This window comes from Solanum pennellii, chromosome 11 (assembly GCF_001406875.1).
Source record: "Solanum pennellii chromosome 11, SPENNV200".
Classification (NCBI taxonomy): domain Eukaryota; kingdom Viridiplantae; phylum Streptophyta; class Magnoliopsida; order Solanales; family Solanaceae; genus Solanum; species Solanum pennellii.
The window spans coordinates 5,473,706-5,489,514 of NC_028647.1; the positions used below are offsets into that span (position 1 = coordinate 5,473,706).

Below are 15,809 nucleotides of genomic sequence, written 5' to 3' on the forward strand. Positions count from 1 at the left end.
CCTCAATTGAATGAGTAGAAAATTGTAACACCACACACTGAGAAATAAACAATAAACAAAAACAACGATGAAATGATGTATGTTGTATGAAAGAACGCGATGTTACCCCCCAAAAAAAAACTCCTACCACTATGAAAAATGAAGTGGTAAATTTTTGATGCCATATTTATCTTCATTATCTCCACATTTCATTTCACAACAAAATAGTCCATGGCACACCCCAAACATGCATGATAATATATAGATGCATAAACGAAAACTGAAAATGAGAAGACAAAAGATAAAAAGAAGATTCAAACTGCATAAAATGCATTCAACACAATATATCTTTGCAACATCGAAACGTAAAACCAAATAAAGAGAAAAGGTTTATTGTTCGAGCGAAAATCTAAAATGGTGCAAGAAGCAAGGGGTCAACTTGTATTGATCAACACAATCAACACAAATTTTAACGTTTGCTACTATCGTATGAATAATATAACAGAACCAATCGAACAAGAAGAATTGCGCTTCACCACCAGCTAAGTGGTTCAGACTCGGGTAAAGGTCGGATCCTTCATGGTCGAGCATCGTTGAGAGATACTTACAAGTCAACATTCACCTACAATGCCAAAAGCATTTCACCATTATCGGAAAAAGAACTCACCAACTCTAGGACGCTAGCATTATCACTCGTAGAATTGTCTAAAATCAGTTTGTTACCTGCAAGAAAATCAATACGTCATGGCCTTTTCAGTTTAGGAGCATCATTGTCTTGCTTCGCAGCTGATTGCTTAGAAATTGACAGCAGTTTGTTGTCTTCATTGCCACAAGCTTCGGAGCCATCTGTTTTTCGCAGTTCCCATGTTCTTTGATACTGCATTCGGATAAATCAGTTAAACTCGAGCTTATGAACGACTTTATATCTTTCTTTCCCTTAACTTCAACCCATTTGCCATCTATCCAATCTCTTGAAGTCCTCAGGTTCTTCCTTTGAATCTCCATTAACATGTTCTCGCCTATGATTGAGAGAAAAAAAAACATTGGGGCATCAGGCCATGACCAACATCGATCAGTAAAAATTCAAACAACAAATTAGCCTGAAGCTAGGCCAGGCCTACTTTTTAGAACTTTTTCCACTGCAGAGTTGGAAAGCGAATTTATGGCAATGCTGAGCTTAGACATATGATTTCAAGTAAGAATCGAAACTAATTAGAGACTCCAATTTTTTACATCCATTGGCTGTTGAGTTATCCTTACACGAAGTTGCTAGGCATCAACCGATGAATAAGAATACTCCTTTTTTTCCTTGTTTCCTATTTCTAGTTTAACTTTTTAGTTTTTAGGGTGTGTTTTTGGCTGTTATTTCTTACCAGGGAAATAAACCTGATGATGACCGCTTCCACAGGCATCAATTTCAGCAACAACACCTTCCCACCACCCGTCAGACCACCAAGCATCAACTGCAGCTCCTACTTCAAAAGAGTAGTCAGAAGAATCCTCTAGAGGCCGAGGCCTAACTGTGAGGCGTCCTGTGCATCTCATGCCCAATTTATCAGAACCTGCAACTCTATAGGAAGGAACCCATTCCTATAAATCAAGCCAAGATGATGAGGAAAGAGAGTGAAGGGAGAACGTACAAATCAATATATGTAAGTAGATCACAAATTTTAGTATATAAAATTGAAGTTATAGTCACAGTGGTTAAGGTACCTCGAGCTTTTCAGGATCATCACAATCCTCGATGTCATCATATTGAACTTTCATACGTTTTTGTGATACGTCTAAGACCTTACACCTGAACCAACAACCTCTCAAGCCACTATCCTGGCAAAGAACCTCTAAGTTGTCACCAACTTCAATAGACAACTTACATTGAGGCTCAACAATCTGAATTCCAACTGGTCCTACGCTTGGACATTTGATGTTTAACATTGGGCGAGTTGGTGGTTCGGCTTCAACAATCTGAATTCCAACTGGTTCTACGCTTGGAAATTTTATGTTTAACATGGGGCAAGTTGATGGGTTTGATTTTTCCTATCGGGTTACCAGATATTTGCTTTCTGATACCACTCTTGCTGACACTTCTACTCCCCCCAAGTCCTTGAGTTGGAGGATCTTGTTGGGTAACATGTTTTACTTTGTGCAACATATGACCCTTTGACTTAAGCTTGGCTCGTTCACTGTCTGACATGATAAATATCGTTTGACTATAGTAGCCCTCCAATTCATTCAGAGAGAATGGCATGATCTTGTATTTTATTTCCCTAGAGCACACATAGACACCAGAGGGCAAATTTTTTCGGAGAAGAGAGATATATTTGTCATAATCTCCTGGAGTCAAAACTATAGCAATATCATCAATACAATTCGCTTGCATCCCCTCAACATGAGACGTGAAAAGTACTTCTCTAGGGTGTCCCTCAAGCTCTGGAATTGCACACTTGATGTCCTGCAGATATTCGAAACACCGAACCTTCACTTTATTTTGTCCCTTTATTCTCATAAAAGTCTTCCAAGTAACCTACGTGCTGACTTTCTTTTTTGTCCGTGAATATAACAAAGGAATTAACCTGCAAAAAACTAAGAGATTACACAAGAAAAGGAAAAGAAATATGAGATCAAGAAGCTGATTTAATGCTACCGAGTGCTTACAGCTATTGTAGTTCCATTTCTCCTAAAAGAAGGATAATGCGTACGTTGCTTGGCGCAGGTCCAAGCAGCACGTGACCACAAAATATTTGATTTTTTTGCTTTCAATTCATTAGGAAGTTGTACCTGGAATAGATACTTCCCCTTCAGTAACTGTAGTTAAAAAAGTTGCAACTAATATAAAAACAGAGTAGATCAACTTATTTGAGACCTCATCAGCTAAGTGACCAGCCATTACAACGCTTCTTCTCCTTTCACTTGTCGGGGTATCTACAAGATAAAGGGAGGCCAAATATACTATAATGTAAAGTAGATTAAAGTTCAGACAAAAATAATTTGTAACAACTAGGCGTAGCATTCTTTCTACAGAGATCCAATTGCATACAGCATCAACAACTCAAAAACATTAGCAACTTTGCAACATATATACCAATTGCAACAATTACACAAGAAATTATTCATGAAGTGGTAGAGAGTTTACCCGTGTAATAAATGTCACATCCCAAAATACCCCTTAGACATGACTGACACCACCTTGTGGACGAACCAATTATCCATTCACTTACCCAATTATATAAGCACTTTGAGAAATTACGTGCAAGTCTAGCACATTAATAATAATAAATAAATGGATAACAATTATCCAATGGAACTCCATAATCCATCTATTAACTCAACGATTACTCAAAGACTAATCATCTAGTCCAAATCCCACAATAAGACCATGGAACATCTAATAGAATTACATGAGTTCAGCTGTAAAGTATGCAAACCCCCCCCCCCCCAAAAAAAATTGTTATAAAATAGATAGAGATGAAACAACTGCCTCAATGATTAATGCGCAGGCTCATCTAAGAAACAGAACCGATGCGAACGTACTCGTCAGCCACCAGTCTCACCCTCCACAAAAATTTATGCATAGACATGTAGGTAAGGAGTGAGCAATACATAAATATACCTAAATAATCCTCGACCCGCTACTTTAATAACCTCTGAACAAGTGTTAAAAAATATAACTACACAACAAACACATGAATGATATGGATAGAAATACATTTTATTATATAATGCTCAATAGGTCCAAACAAATGTTCAAAAAGAACATTACATATTTCAACTCAATCCACATAAAGGAGATCAATCTAGCACCCTAAAAATTTCAGGGCACTACATATAATGTTCCAAACGTAAACCAGAGCATCACGTCCAAGGTCCCCAACATACTACGGTAGCGCATGTATGCCCCTAGTAACTATATCACGACAGCGAAGGAAAAATATCCAACTCCCCAACGCCATGGTAAGAGATCATGCCACACCACAAATCACTTATGAAATATTTTTTTATTTTCTTCTCAAAATAACATATATACGGTTAGTCAAAGACCACCAATTTTGCCAAGCACACATGTGTCCCAAATTATGGATCAGGCAGACAAAACACATTTTAAAAGCAAATTTAAAAAAGCAAGCACCAAACCTCAAAGTCTTATTTACCTTGCTAATCATGAGTTTCCCAACCTTGCAACGAATAAACACCAACCAAACAACCTCAAATTACCTCAATCTATGCAAAAATATTACACTAGCCAAGGTCAAGTCTCAATACTTTTACATTTACGATATCTCTCTCTTTCATTATTATTCAATCACTTTTAAATCCTAATGTCTTCTAGTTAGAAGTGGTGAAATTTAAACTGCATCACTGAAAAAATACATGGTTTTTCCACAGTAGTTTTAAACCCAATATTACAAATCCAATTTCACTAACCACCAATCATTGTCAAATCATTTGTCCTTCAATCATTAGCTAATCATCATAAAGGTAAGGACTAAAGGTTAGATAACTTTCTGCAAATTCATGCAACACATATACTGTAAGTCTACAACATATAAACTACCATAAGTCAAATTTTATGCCAATACCTGAAGCTTATCACCCAAAACAGTAGTCTATGAAATTCCTCTTTGCCGTCCTTGAATTCCACAAAACATTTCTCAATGAGTTCATTTCTTTTCTCCCAAAATTTAAGGAATCAATTGCCCTAATAGGATAATGGGCTTGGCCCACTCCTTTTGACTCTCTTAATTATTATTATTATTTATTTATTTTTATGACAAGGAAAACCCGCCGCCGCTACCCTTTGGGTGCGCACATGGTGAAACCTTCTCTCCTATGCAATAACATTATTATCATTATTATTCTTTATGTTGGGTTAAAATTACCGATTAATCCCTCATAAAAATTTGGGTTATTATAAAAGGAGACATAGTATTTTGCAAACTTAGTTACTTAGACTTCTAGATTTGAATGAGCACATACACCATCAAGAAGAACAAAGAATTCATTGTTGAAATATGGAAACAATATTATGACAACATTTACCAAGCAAATCAAACCAAAGTCTATATAAATGATCGCGAGCTATATTAGAGGACATAAAATGCAAAAAAAAATCAGTCGCCAATATGTTTGACATCGTGGATAACAAGGATCTTATAGTTGCCACTAGTTGAGTCATAAGCCTATCCCAAAATTCCTCTGGGCAAAATTGTGGATGAGGAAGTACTGTTGATTCTCTTGTGGAAGGATTCCAGCAAAAGGTTAGGTGTCTCAAAATCCACAATATTATCACAAAGCATGATGATAATAGCCAAGTCATTGCAAAAACAATTGATTAAGCAATAACTCGATTTAGAGTTTGAAGGGCAATTAAGTTTATGTACAGCTTCAACCAGCTGAACTTGCGATAAAGGTCAAGATAGATAGAAAATATACTATCATTGTAGCACTTCCAGAAAATAAGAATCTTTTTGGAAATTTTGGTCATTTGTGGCATATTTAAGATGCATATTATAAGTAATAATCTTTAACTGGACCTAGAAGGATATTAAGGTTTAGAATCAAAAAGGAAATTGTTTTCGCTTTACAATAGGGAATGCATTTGTTAAATTAAGTCTACTCCTAATTACACCCCAAAAACTAGCTCACCCCACCTCACGCCCTATACTTAGCATCTTGTGAGTGGCAATTATGATTTTTGGGCCCCAATATTGGGTGAGATGGGCCCTGCTCTGATACCATGTTAAATTAGGCGTTAGACCTAACTCAAACCTCAAAAGCTAGCTCATAAGAATTCACACATCGAAAAAGGGATGAGAATTTGGTCTCTTTATGTGGACTTGGACAATCCTCTCCTCATACACCACCTCTCGAGTCACTATCAGACTAAAGATTTTGGCAAGCTGAAATACTTTCTAGGTATTGAAGTGGCACAATTTGGCCATGGTATTGCAAAAACTCAAAGGAAATACTCCTTAGACATTTTGGAAGACGGTGGTATGTTGGATTGCAAACATGCGGCCAGTACAATCGATCCAAATACTAAGCTTATTCCAGGACAAAGGAGCCTCAAAAGATCCTAGCAAATATCAGAGACTTGTTGGCAAACTCAACTAATCTTACAATCACGCGACCAGACATCTCATTTGTTGTTAGTGTAGTTATCCAGTTTTTACAATCACGTTGTGATAGTCACTAAAGTGTAGTGATTTGCATCCAGTATTATCTCAAAAACTCTCCAAGACAAGGTTTATTATATGAAGATAAGGGACACACCAACATTGTTGGATATTCAGATGCAAATTGGGTAGGATCTCCTTCTAACATGAGGTCCACTTTAGGTTATTGTGTTCTAATTAAAGGCAATCTAATATATTGAAAAAGTAAAAAGTAAGTTTTCGTAGCTAGATCAAGCGCAATGGAAGATTATTGAGCTATGTCACTAGCTACATCTAAGCTTATATGGTTGAGAAAACTTTTCTTGAAGATGGGAGGAGTTGAACTGATGACATTGATTTGTGATAACCAAGTCGCATTACATATCACTTCTAATGTAGTGTTCCATGAAAGAATGAAGCACATTGAGATAGATTGTCACTTCATCCGAGAGACGATTGAGTCTGGATATATCACCACACAGTGTTCAGGAAAGCGAGCGCTTCATCGCTTAAAGCGATGAAAGCAAAGCGATGCGAGCCTTATACGCTTCACAGACTAGAATGACTATGTGAGTGTTTCATCACTTAAAACGTGAAGCGGGGCCTTATCGCTTTTTTCCGCTTCACACTTCCTGAACACTATCACCACAAGTTTTGTCAACTCAAAAGATTAACTGGTGATATTTTTACAATCACTCCGAGGATCCAAAATTGACTATATTTCTGGCAAACTAGAAGCGTAACCCTCCACCTTAAGGGAGCATGTTAATTATAGTATATTGGATAGTGTAGATAAAGAATATTTAAATATAGTACGATTAAATAGTCTAGATATGAGAATATTTCCTAATACCTTTAATAGGCAGTTAGCAGATTGTGTAATATTTTATTAGTTTTTTTCTTTATTTACATTATCTGTAATAACTATTTAGTCCCATCAATTTAAGGGAATGATCAATCAATTAAGGTGGTGTGCTTTTCTTGGCTCGTAGGAAGAAATGCTTGCCTCACACATAATAAACTTTAAAGAAGGGCATTTCAACTGTGTTCTATATGCTTTTTGTGAAGAGCTGCAAGGGAAATTAACAGTCACTTACTCATTCTTTGTTGTGTGGCTGGGAAATTATGTCAACTATTCTTGAACATGGTGGGTAATTTTTTGTTTTATTTTTGGTGTAAAGAAAGATATGTTGAGGAGGTTGAAACATTATTTGATATCATAGTATCCTTGTGAAGTAGTAGTGTAAGCTTGGTTTGGATTTTGTGAAGTATTTTTGCACTGTTATGGTGCAACTTTAATATATACTGGTAGTTAATGCTAAGACGTCACGAGATTGTTCATAATATTGTTCTATATTAACTTACGAGTTTCAACAATTAAATGGAACAACTGAGGACCAAATCACGTAGAATTTAGACTTTAGGATTTTACTACTCATAATGTTTGAATCAGCCAAAGGAAAAAGGCCTCATTCTCAAAATATTGTACTAAACTACAAACTTGTGCAATGCACGTCTTTCAAGAACAACAACACACAGGTAACTGTGGTTAAAACAAGGAGCACAAATTATACTTTCCTTGCAAAAAACAAAACATAATGAAGTGATTGCTTAGAAGGATAATCTCTCTTTTATTCTTCAAACTAGGATTATTCATCTCGGGGATACAAAGAACTACCATCAGTACACACTATTGAGCAATTCATGTATCACTTGATACGGACGACTTCTATTTTTTCGTCCAAACAACGGTCTTGACCTCTGATCAAACTAAAAACACGAGTAGATAGGCGGCTAAGGGGGGGGAAGGTCAGCTGGACCTGATTTTTCAATCAATCTCCGGACGCTTAGTGCTGCTATTGGTGCGAGATGTAAGGAATCTTGGACTCGAGTCAGTCTAGGTTAAATCCAGATGCACAACTAAATTGAAAATTCAGCTTGTGCCCGGAAAACTGAAGTCGGGAACAAAAATCTCGAAATAAAAATGGAACTGGAAATAACTTTTCACCATCTCCCACTGCTCCCTCCCCAAAACCCACGGGAGGGAGGCTTCTTTAGGGAAACAATAATCGCAACAAAATTTAGTTTCTTCCCAGTGAAAGCAAAAGATCTTTCATCTACAAACTCATCAAAATGGGTCTTTTTTTCATCTACATATTGATTAGCAAAGCACTATAAACCAATGAATAGTACACAAAAAGTGAGACTGATACTAACCCATCACATTGATAAAGTTTGGACATTCGCAGAACTTGAACATTGTTGCTTTTAGACATAATAAGACATCTGCCAATTGATTGTGTGTGACCAGAAGCCAAGAATCTACGATCAACTTCTTCATAAATAATAAATACTAGAAATGTACGCAAACAAATACTACAAATCTCATGTAACTGAAACCTTATACTGCTACATGATTATACATACTTGACATAGCTGGTGATTTGTGATGCTTTGAAATCAAAAATGTCACCGTTCCACTATATCTCATTTTGCACGCCTGTTTGTTTCAGAATTTATGCTACTTGTATGCCCAATAACATCTAAATAATCCTCTGAGATAACAAATACCATGTGCCTTGCACTTCTTTCAGTACCCACCACAACAAGGATTAACTCCCCTGATGAATCCTTCAAGTAGTAGTGGACAACACGATGGTCTTTCCCTTGAGAAACAACGCGCTCTTCCCACGAAATAAATACATGACTATTTGTATCCATCCTGATGCCATAGAGAAACAGTTTGGATTAATAAAAAATCAGCCCAGTTTTTAAACACCCTCATCCACAAACACAAAAAATCATTTTTAGGTAACAATCATTTCGGAAAAAGAATCCAAAGCAGTCCTGAACAAGAAGTAACAGAAGTACAAAACAAGAAACAACAGATAATAACAACATCAGTAACAACAACAACAGATAGTAACAGAACATAACTACAGAAACAACATGATAATCAAGGTACAAGGAACAACAGATAGTAAAAGAAATCGAAGGACAAAAAACTATAGGGGCAATAATATGACTACTAATATGAACGGGCAGCAAAAGAGATGGAGCAAACTAATCCTCCTTAGTTCTCAGACACGAAGAAGAGATTCGTTTCCCAACATTACCTCCTGATGACCATATAAACAATGAAAAAACAGTATCAAACCACAACCCCAAATGAAACACAGTCAGAATTTTGCTTAATCCAAAGATAAACTGTCTCCCAATACACAACAGCTATAAAGAAGAGATTTTTTTTCCCAACAATTAGCTCTGATGACCATATAAACAATGAAAACCACAACCCCAAATGAAATAAGAGACAGAATTTTGCTTAATCCAAAGATAAACCGTCCTTATTTCAGAACGTATAGAATATTTTTCCAACAATTAGCTCCTGATGACCATATATAAACAATAAAAACAGCATCAAACCACAACCCCAAATGAAATAGAGACAGAATTTTGCTTAATCCAAAGAAAAAGATAAACTGAGCTAATTACAGAAAACTCTCAAATACAACAGCTACAAAGAACAAATCTTTTTTTCTCAAGATTACTAACCAAAGACCAAATTCACCCAAATATGGTGAAAAACGAAATGGGGTTTGCTGATTTTCAAAGAACAACCATGTACAATAACAAAAACATACAACATCAAACCAGCACATGAAAGCGATCATATTTTGCAACAAATAGCTTAGGGTTCGAAAAGGAACAAAAAAAGCAAGAAAAGCAAACTAAGCACGTAACTAGTAACTCACCTCAAAAACAGAAAAAGATTGTTGCTTTAGGAAGAAACAGAGGTTGAGAGAAAAGCCATAGAATACTGGGGTTTTTTTGTTGTACAAGGGGCTACGGTTAGGGAAATAGATTGGGTAAAGAGTAAAAGACCAAGAAAAGAAGAAACTGGGGAGAAAAGCCAAAAGCCATTGTTGCCAATGGACTATGGTAGCAGCAACAAGAGTGAAGAAACACAAAACTCAAAAACATGGTCTTTGTACTTAAAAAAAAAAAAAAAACACAAGATTCAGAAAAATATTTTCTTTTATTTTTTTTTTATGAATTCTAATAAAAATTTAACTTTTAAATACTACTATTGAAATTCAGTTTTACAAATTTATATCTCCCCTAGTTTCATATCATTTGGCCTGTAATAAAAATATATCTTTTGTCCAATTTAAAAAAATAAAATAATTTTATCATATTTTTACTCTCTAGAATTAAATAACTCTGAAGTAGTAATAGTCAAATTAACAGTTTCAAAGTATCATTAATAAGATAAGTTTAATAAAATAAACTTCTAACAAAAATATATTTAAAATGTATCAAGTCAACATAGATCAAATAATATGAAATTAAGAAAGAAATTAAGTTTAAATTGAGTAATGTGATTAATACAAAAACATATATGATAGACTTCAATTTACTTGGCACAGAGGCATAACTTACCTAATATCAAATTGTTAAAAAAAAAAAGGGAAAAGGGTCTGATATACCCCTCAACTTTGTCATTTGGAGCTGATATACCCCTTGTTATGAAAGTGGCTCATATATTCCCTTACCGCTATACAAACGGCTCACATATACCCCTGCCGTTACAAAATGGCTCATATATACCCTTTATTTAACGGAAGTTTAAAAAATTAGTTTTAAATTTATATTTATTACTTTTAATTTTTTGAAAAAATTATTTAGGGGTATATATGATTCTTCTATCAAAGTTCAAGGTATATTTTAATTTTTTTAATACATAAATTAGTTTTTGACTTCTTTTATTATAATTATTTGAGTTTCTTATTCTTAGTTTGTTTTTTTCTTTCATTCCTCTGTTTAAAGAAAAAAAAATTAAACTATTTTTTTGTCTATATTGTAATTTGATTTTCGTATTCGAAGAAAAAATTTTGGTCATGTACAATAAGTTTTACAAGAATATTAGTGAAACATAAATAAATTTGATTATCAAAATAATAATTCTAAATTAATAATTGAAACAAAAAAAAAAGTCAAAAAATATGATTAATGAGGATTAAATTTACTCATATGGAATTATATTTTTGTAGAAAAAAATAATAAAAAATTAGATTAAAATTATCTTTTTTTTCATTTCCGTTAGAGGAAAAGGGTATATGTGAGTCATTTGTTTATAAGTAGGGATATATATGAGCCACTTTCATAACAAGGGGTATATCAGCTCCAAATGACAAAGTTGAGGGGTATATCAGACCCTTTTCCCAAAAAAAAAAATCTTTAGGCTTTTGATCAAGCGTTTCATTTTTTAAGAATTAACTTAAACTGTCGTTAACTTAACTAAGTAGGTATTTGGTCATGTGATATCATATTACGATATGGTATCATGAGATATAATTAGCGTTTGGACATGCGATTTTACGTTGATTTCATCTCATGATATGTGACTCCATATTCTCCAAAAATCATGATATGAAATCATATGAGAATATCATATCATGATTTGAGATATTTTAATACAAAAATTGATTCACAAGTTTATATATTATTAAAATAACCTCACAATTATATCTAGTAACTATTTATTTCACCTGTAAATAAAATTTATAATCACATCATTACTTTTTAAAATCATTATTCTCACCGACATAAAATTTATTGTTCTCACCAACATAGAGTCACTTTAACTCACGTTTCACGATTGTTGAGTAATAAAATCTTGAAGAACCCGTGAAAGGTGTTCCATTTTTACTCAAATATATTGATGAAAAGTGAAAGTTAGGTTGAAAGTTAGATTGAAACAATTACTTAAGTGGAGAACAAATATCTTTGTAATAATTTATTATGCGATTTTATGATTTTTTTTGTCTAATTGATAAGATTGAATAAACAATTGGGGCTTTTTTAATAGTTTTAGAACTTGTGATATTTTCATGTTTATGAGAAAATATACAACACCAAAATTTCATATCGCATGTTCAAACAAAACTTAAATTTCATCTCATGATTCTATACCATAATATCATATTGCATAGCCAAACGGACGATCCTTAACTACATGTATAGTATTTGTGCGATTATATATAACCTATATATACTAGATTGTAATAGTAAACATAAATTTGTCCAACTTTTTTTGTGCAAATATCTCATTTTTCTCTGAGTTTTGACAATATGTGCTAGTCCTACAAAGATAGTATATATTTGGGCCTTGAAATTAATCAGAAAAGCCCATTTTCATAAGATAATAGAGAGAAGAAGATAAAGGTATAAATTGCAAAATTGAAACAAACTAAAATCACAACCTTTCATTGCTCTATCTCTCAAAAAAAAAATAATGAAACTTCAACTCCATTTTCAACAATCTAATCTTCCATTACTCATTCAACTCAAGCACAAATCACCCATTAAAAATCCAAGATTCCCATATGGGAAAAGAGAAATTAACCAGTTAGCTTCAGAAAAAAGAAGCATAGTGAAACCATTATCTCTAGAAATTTTGCCCAAATTTAAGAAATTATCAAGAAGTGAAATTTCCAAGGAAAGATCAAATCTTTTGGTGTTGGGATCTGTTTCTGTTGGTGTAGTGTTGTTTTTAATGGGTTTTGATGATAAAAATCAGGCATTAGCTTTGGGTCCTGAAGGTCCATTAATGGAGGAATTTTGGGATAATATGAGAAGATATGGTCTTTATGCATTGACAGTTAGTACTGGTGTTCTTTGGGCTGTTTTTCAGCCTATTTATGAACTTTTGAAGAACCCCATTTCTGCAATTTTGATTTTGACTATTATGGGTGGCAGTGTTTATATTGTTTCTCAAGTGGTGTCTGCTATGGTTGGTGTTACTGATTTTAGTTATGATTATAACTATTAGATTTCAATTATATTCATGTATAAAGAGGAATTTTCGTTGGTGGACACGGTTATCTGATATGGTGTGAGGTAGTTGCTATCGCGTTGAATTAGTAAAGTTGCGCGAAAACTAGTTCCTTTAATGTTTTATGCTTTAATTCAGTTAGTAATATATTTCCTTTCAACTTATTGTGTTCTGTCTGTTATTTCTTGATTATTCAGTGTTTGATATGTTATGTTCCCTTATATTATAATATAGGAAGGATCAAATTTTGATTTTGTTTTCATATTATGTTAGTGATGTGCATAAATGAAAGACATGATCATATAGCTGTTAAATGTCTCGTATCGGTGATAGAGGAATGAAAATTTGGTCTCCTTTGAATGGGCTTGGACAAAATTTTCCTCATGATCGTTTTTGGAGTTGAGCTAGGCTCAGATATCGTATCTTAACATGGTAACAGAGCCAAACCCGTATCAATTTGTTGTTCACCAATGATGTGCCTCCATTTAGAAGTGTTCACACACAAATTGAGATACGGACGAGCGGGGAAGAGTTAAATGTCTCATTTTGTTGTTAACCAATGATGGACCTCAATTTAGAAGTGTTCACGATTCAGTTGAGGTCTAGGCGTGCGGGAAAGTGTTAAATGTCCGAAATCGATAAAGGGAAAGAAATTTGGTCTCTAAATATAGTGTTTGGAGTTTAGTTGGGCCCAGGTCGTCATATCTTAACAGTAGTCGACAACAATAGTTTTAGATTGATATATAGTTATAGCTTTTTCTCAACAAAATCAATACATACATTTGCGATATAGGTCATACAAACACAAACTTTACAGCATACCAAATAGAGTAGATGAGACACTACAAAAGACAATTGTACTAAGATATAGAAATACATGTTGTTTGAATTACACCACTAAGATACTAGCAACACCATAGACAAGTTAACACTACTAAAACATACCAAAAGAAGCTAGATTTTAACACCATAGACAAGTTAACACTACTATAACATACCAAAAGAAGCTAGATTTTTACAGTACACAGTCCATCTAACTTAACAGACAATGGAAGAAACAGCAAGTTTATAAGGATACGTATTTGCATATGAGAAAGTGAGTGATTCTCCAGCAGCGAGAGGCTGTCCATCGTTAACAAGGCAGTCGTTATAGTTCAGTCTTCTAAAAATCTTCGGATTAATAAGCCTAGCTGAACTGAACCAACCACAACTCAAGTGAATGTTGGAAATACTACAACTCCCTGAGTAACACGCGTTTAACACAATTACAGTGTAAGTTGGAATACCACTAGGAAGTGATGCTGATGGACCTTGGTTCACTTGAATGAAGTTATTTGAACATGTACCTTCACCTATTCTGTTTTCTGATCCATCGCCACCAGTACTATTACCATCGCCACCATTACCATCACCAACATTACCTATAAATCCACCAGTACCATCACCAACATTACCTATAAATCCACCAGTACCATCACCATCACCATCATCGCCACCAAAATTACCATCATTGTCATTACCATCACCAATATTTCCTATACCATCACCAACATCATCACCAATATCTATATAAACGAAGAAAATGTAATCATTCAATTTTTAACAAAGAAAGTGCATGTGAAGAGTGATCAATCGAATACTATATATAGAATTACCAGGTAGGACTAGTAACTTCCTAGCAGGATTGACAATGTAGTTTATAAGACCAGCACCATCAGCATGATTAATATGTATAACTGCACAATCAAAAGATAAAAGATCAGAGTTAGATACACTAAGCTCTCACTATGCACGGATTGCATAAAAGGTATTGAAATCCATCTTATCCTAATTTCTATAATTTGAATTATAATATGAGAAATTACAAAAACTAACATAAAAAAAAGAGACAATAATAAGCATAATAGAAGCAAGTTAGCTATACATATACATGCAAGTAGATTAAATTTAGTGAACATAACATGTTAACAATTACTACAAGTGTAAATTTATTTCCCCTGAAAATAATGTGTTGGTCTGCTTACATGCAGCCCAAACCAACATTCATATATAAATTATGAAATTTAACACTATACAAAACTTCAAAACTATTTGCATGTATAAGAATGATATATATATTATAATGATATTTGATTACACTTCTTTTGAATAGATGATCTACCAGAATCACACTATTTACCGTAATAAATGTATAATCTACGCACTGAAAGAAAACTGTTAAAATTACATGGGGATTCTTCTAGGGATTAGTATAAATATTTGAAGAAAACTAATTTTCCTACGAATTTTTATACTAATCCATAGAAAAATCCCTATGTAATTCACAGTTTCTTTTGTAGTGTATATACATCATATTCACCCCAGACATAACTTGTAAAATTATATTGAATACGTTATTGTTGTTTTCGAAAGAAGAAAATATGAGAACAAATTATGAATATACCAGAGAATGAGATAAGCAACAAAACCACATAGAATATGAAAAAGCTCTTCATTTCCATTGAATATTTCAACAATTTGAATGTATTTCTGCAAAAAAAATAATATATATATATGAACCATATATATGACACATAAGGTAGAATTAAAACTTAATATGGAAATTGTTGAAGTAAAAAAAAAATTAAAGCTTAATATGGAAATTTTTGAAGTAAGAAATTAAAACTTAATATGGAAATTTCTAAAGTAAAAAAATAGAGAGATAAAAGTAGAGTTACTACTCCTTATAAAAATCCAAAATTAGGGTGATGGTACAAAATGTATAGAGGAGGGGTAGGGGAATTTATAGTGAAAAAAAGTTTATGTATATTAATGATACATATATTGGTATAAGAGCTAGT

The 15,809-nt window shown here is 33.7% G+C and overlaps 2 protein-coding genes and 1 pseudogene across 2 annotated transcripts; 1 reads left to right on the top strand and 2 right to left on the bottom strand.

Annotated features, from left to right (window-relative positions):
* Positions 1-281: 281 nt before the first annotated feature.
* LOC107003030 lies at positions 282-10,116 on the bottom strand (annotated as a pseudogene).
* Positions 10,117-12,373: 2,257 nt separating this feature from the next.
* LOC107003087 lies at positions 12,374-13,133 on the top strand. Its single transcript, XM_015201338.2, has one exon. The coding sequence runs from the start codon at positions 12,430-12,432 to the stop codon at positions 12,964-12,966; it is 537 nt and encodes a 178-aa protein (XP_015056824.1). The 5' UTR covers positions 12,374-12,429; the 3' UTR covers positions 12,967-13,133.
* Positions 13,134-13,939: 806 nt separating this feature from the next.
* LOC107004351 (TPD1 protein homolog 1A-like) lies at positions 13,940-15,470 on the bottom strand. The gene is made up of 3 exons (XM_027913055.1): positions 15,413-15,470; positions 14,625-14,705; positions 13,940-14,534 (listed from the first exon to the last, which is right to left on the bottom strand). Exons 1-3 carry the CDS (start codon positions 15,468-15,470, stop codon positions 14,008-14,010), a joined length of 666 nt encoding a protein of 221 aa, XP_027768856.1. The 3' UTR covers positions 13,940-14,007.
* Positions 15,471-15,809: the final 339 nt, after the last annotated feature.

Excerpts from the sequence above, each read along its gene's own strand:
- LOC107004351 (XM_027913055.1), bottom strand. The coding sequence starts at position 15,470 with ATGGAAATGAAGAGCTTTTTCATATTCTATGTGGTTTTGTTGCTTATC. Across the intron at positions 14,706-15,412 it reads GTTGCTTATCTCATTCTCTG|TTATACATATTAATCATGCT; the intron begins GTATATTCATAA and ends TTGATTGTGCAG. Across the intron at positions 14,535-14,624 it reads GAAGTTACTAGTCCTACCTG|ATATTGGTGATGATGTTGGT; the intron begins GTAATTCTATAT and ends TCGTTTATATAG.
- LOC107003087 (XM_015201338.2), top strand. The coding sequence starts at position 12,430 with ATGAAACTTCAACTCCATTTTCAACAATCTAATCTTCCATTACTCATT.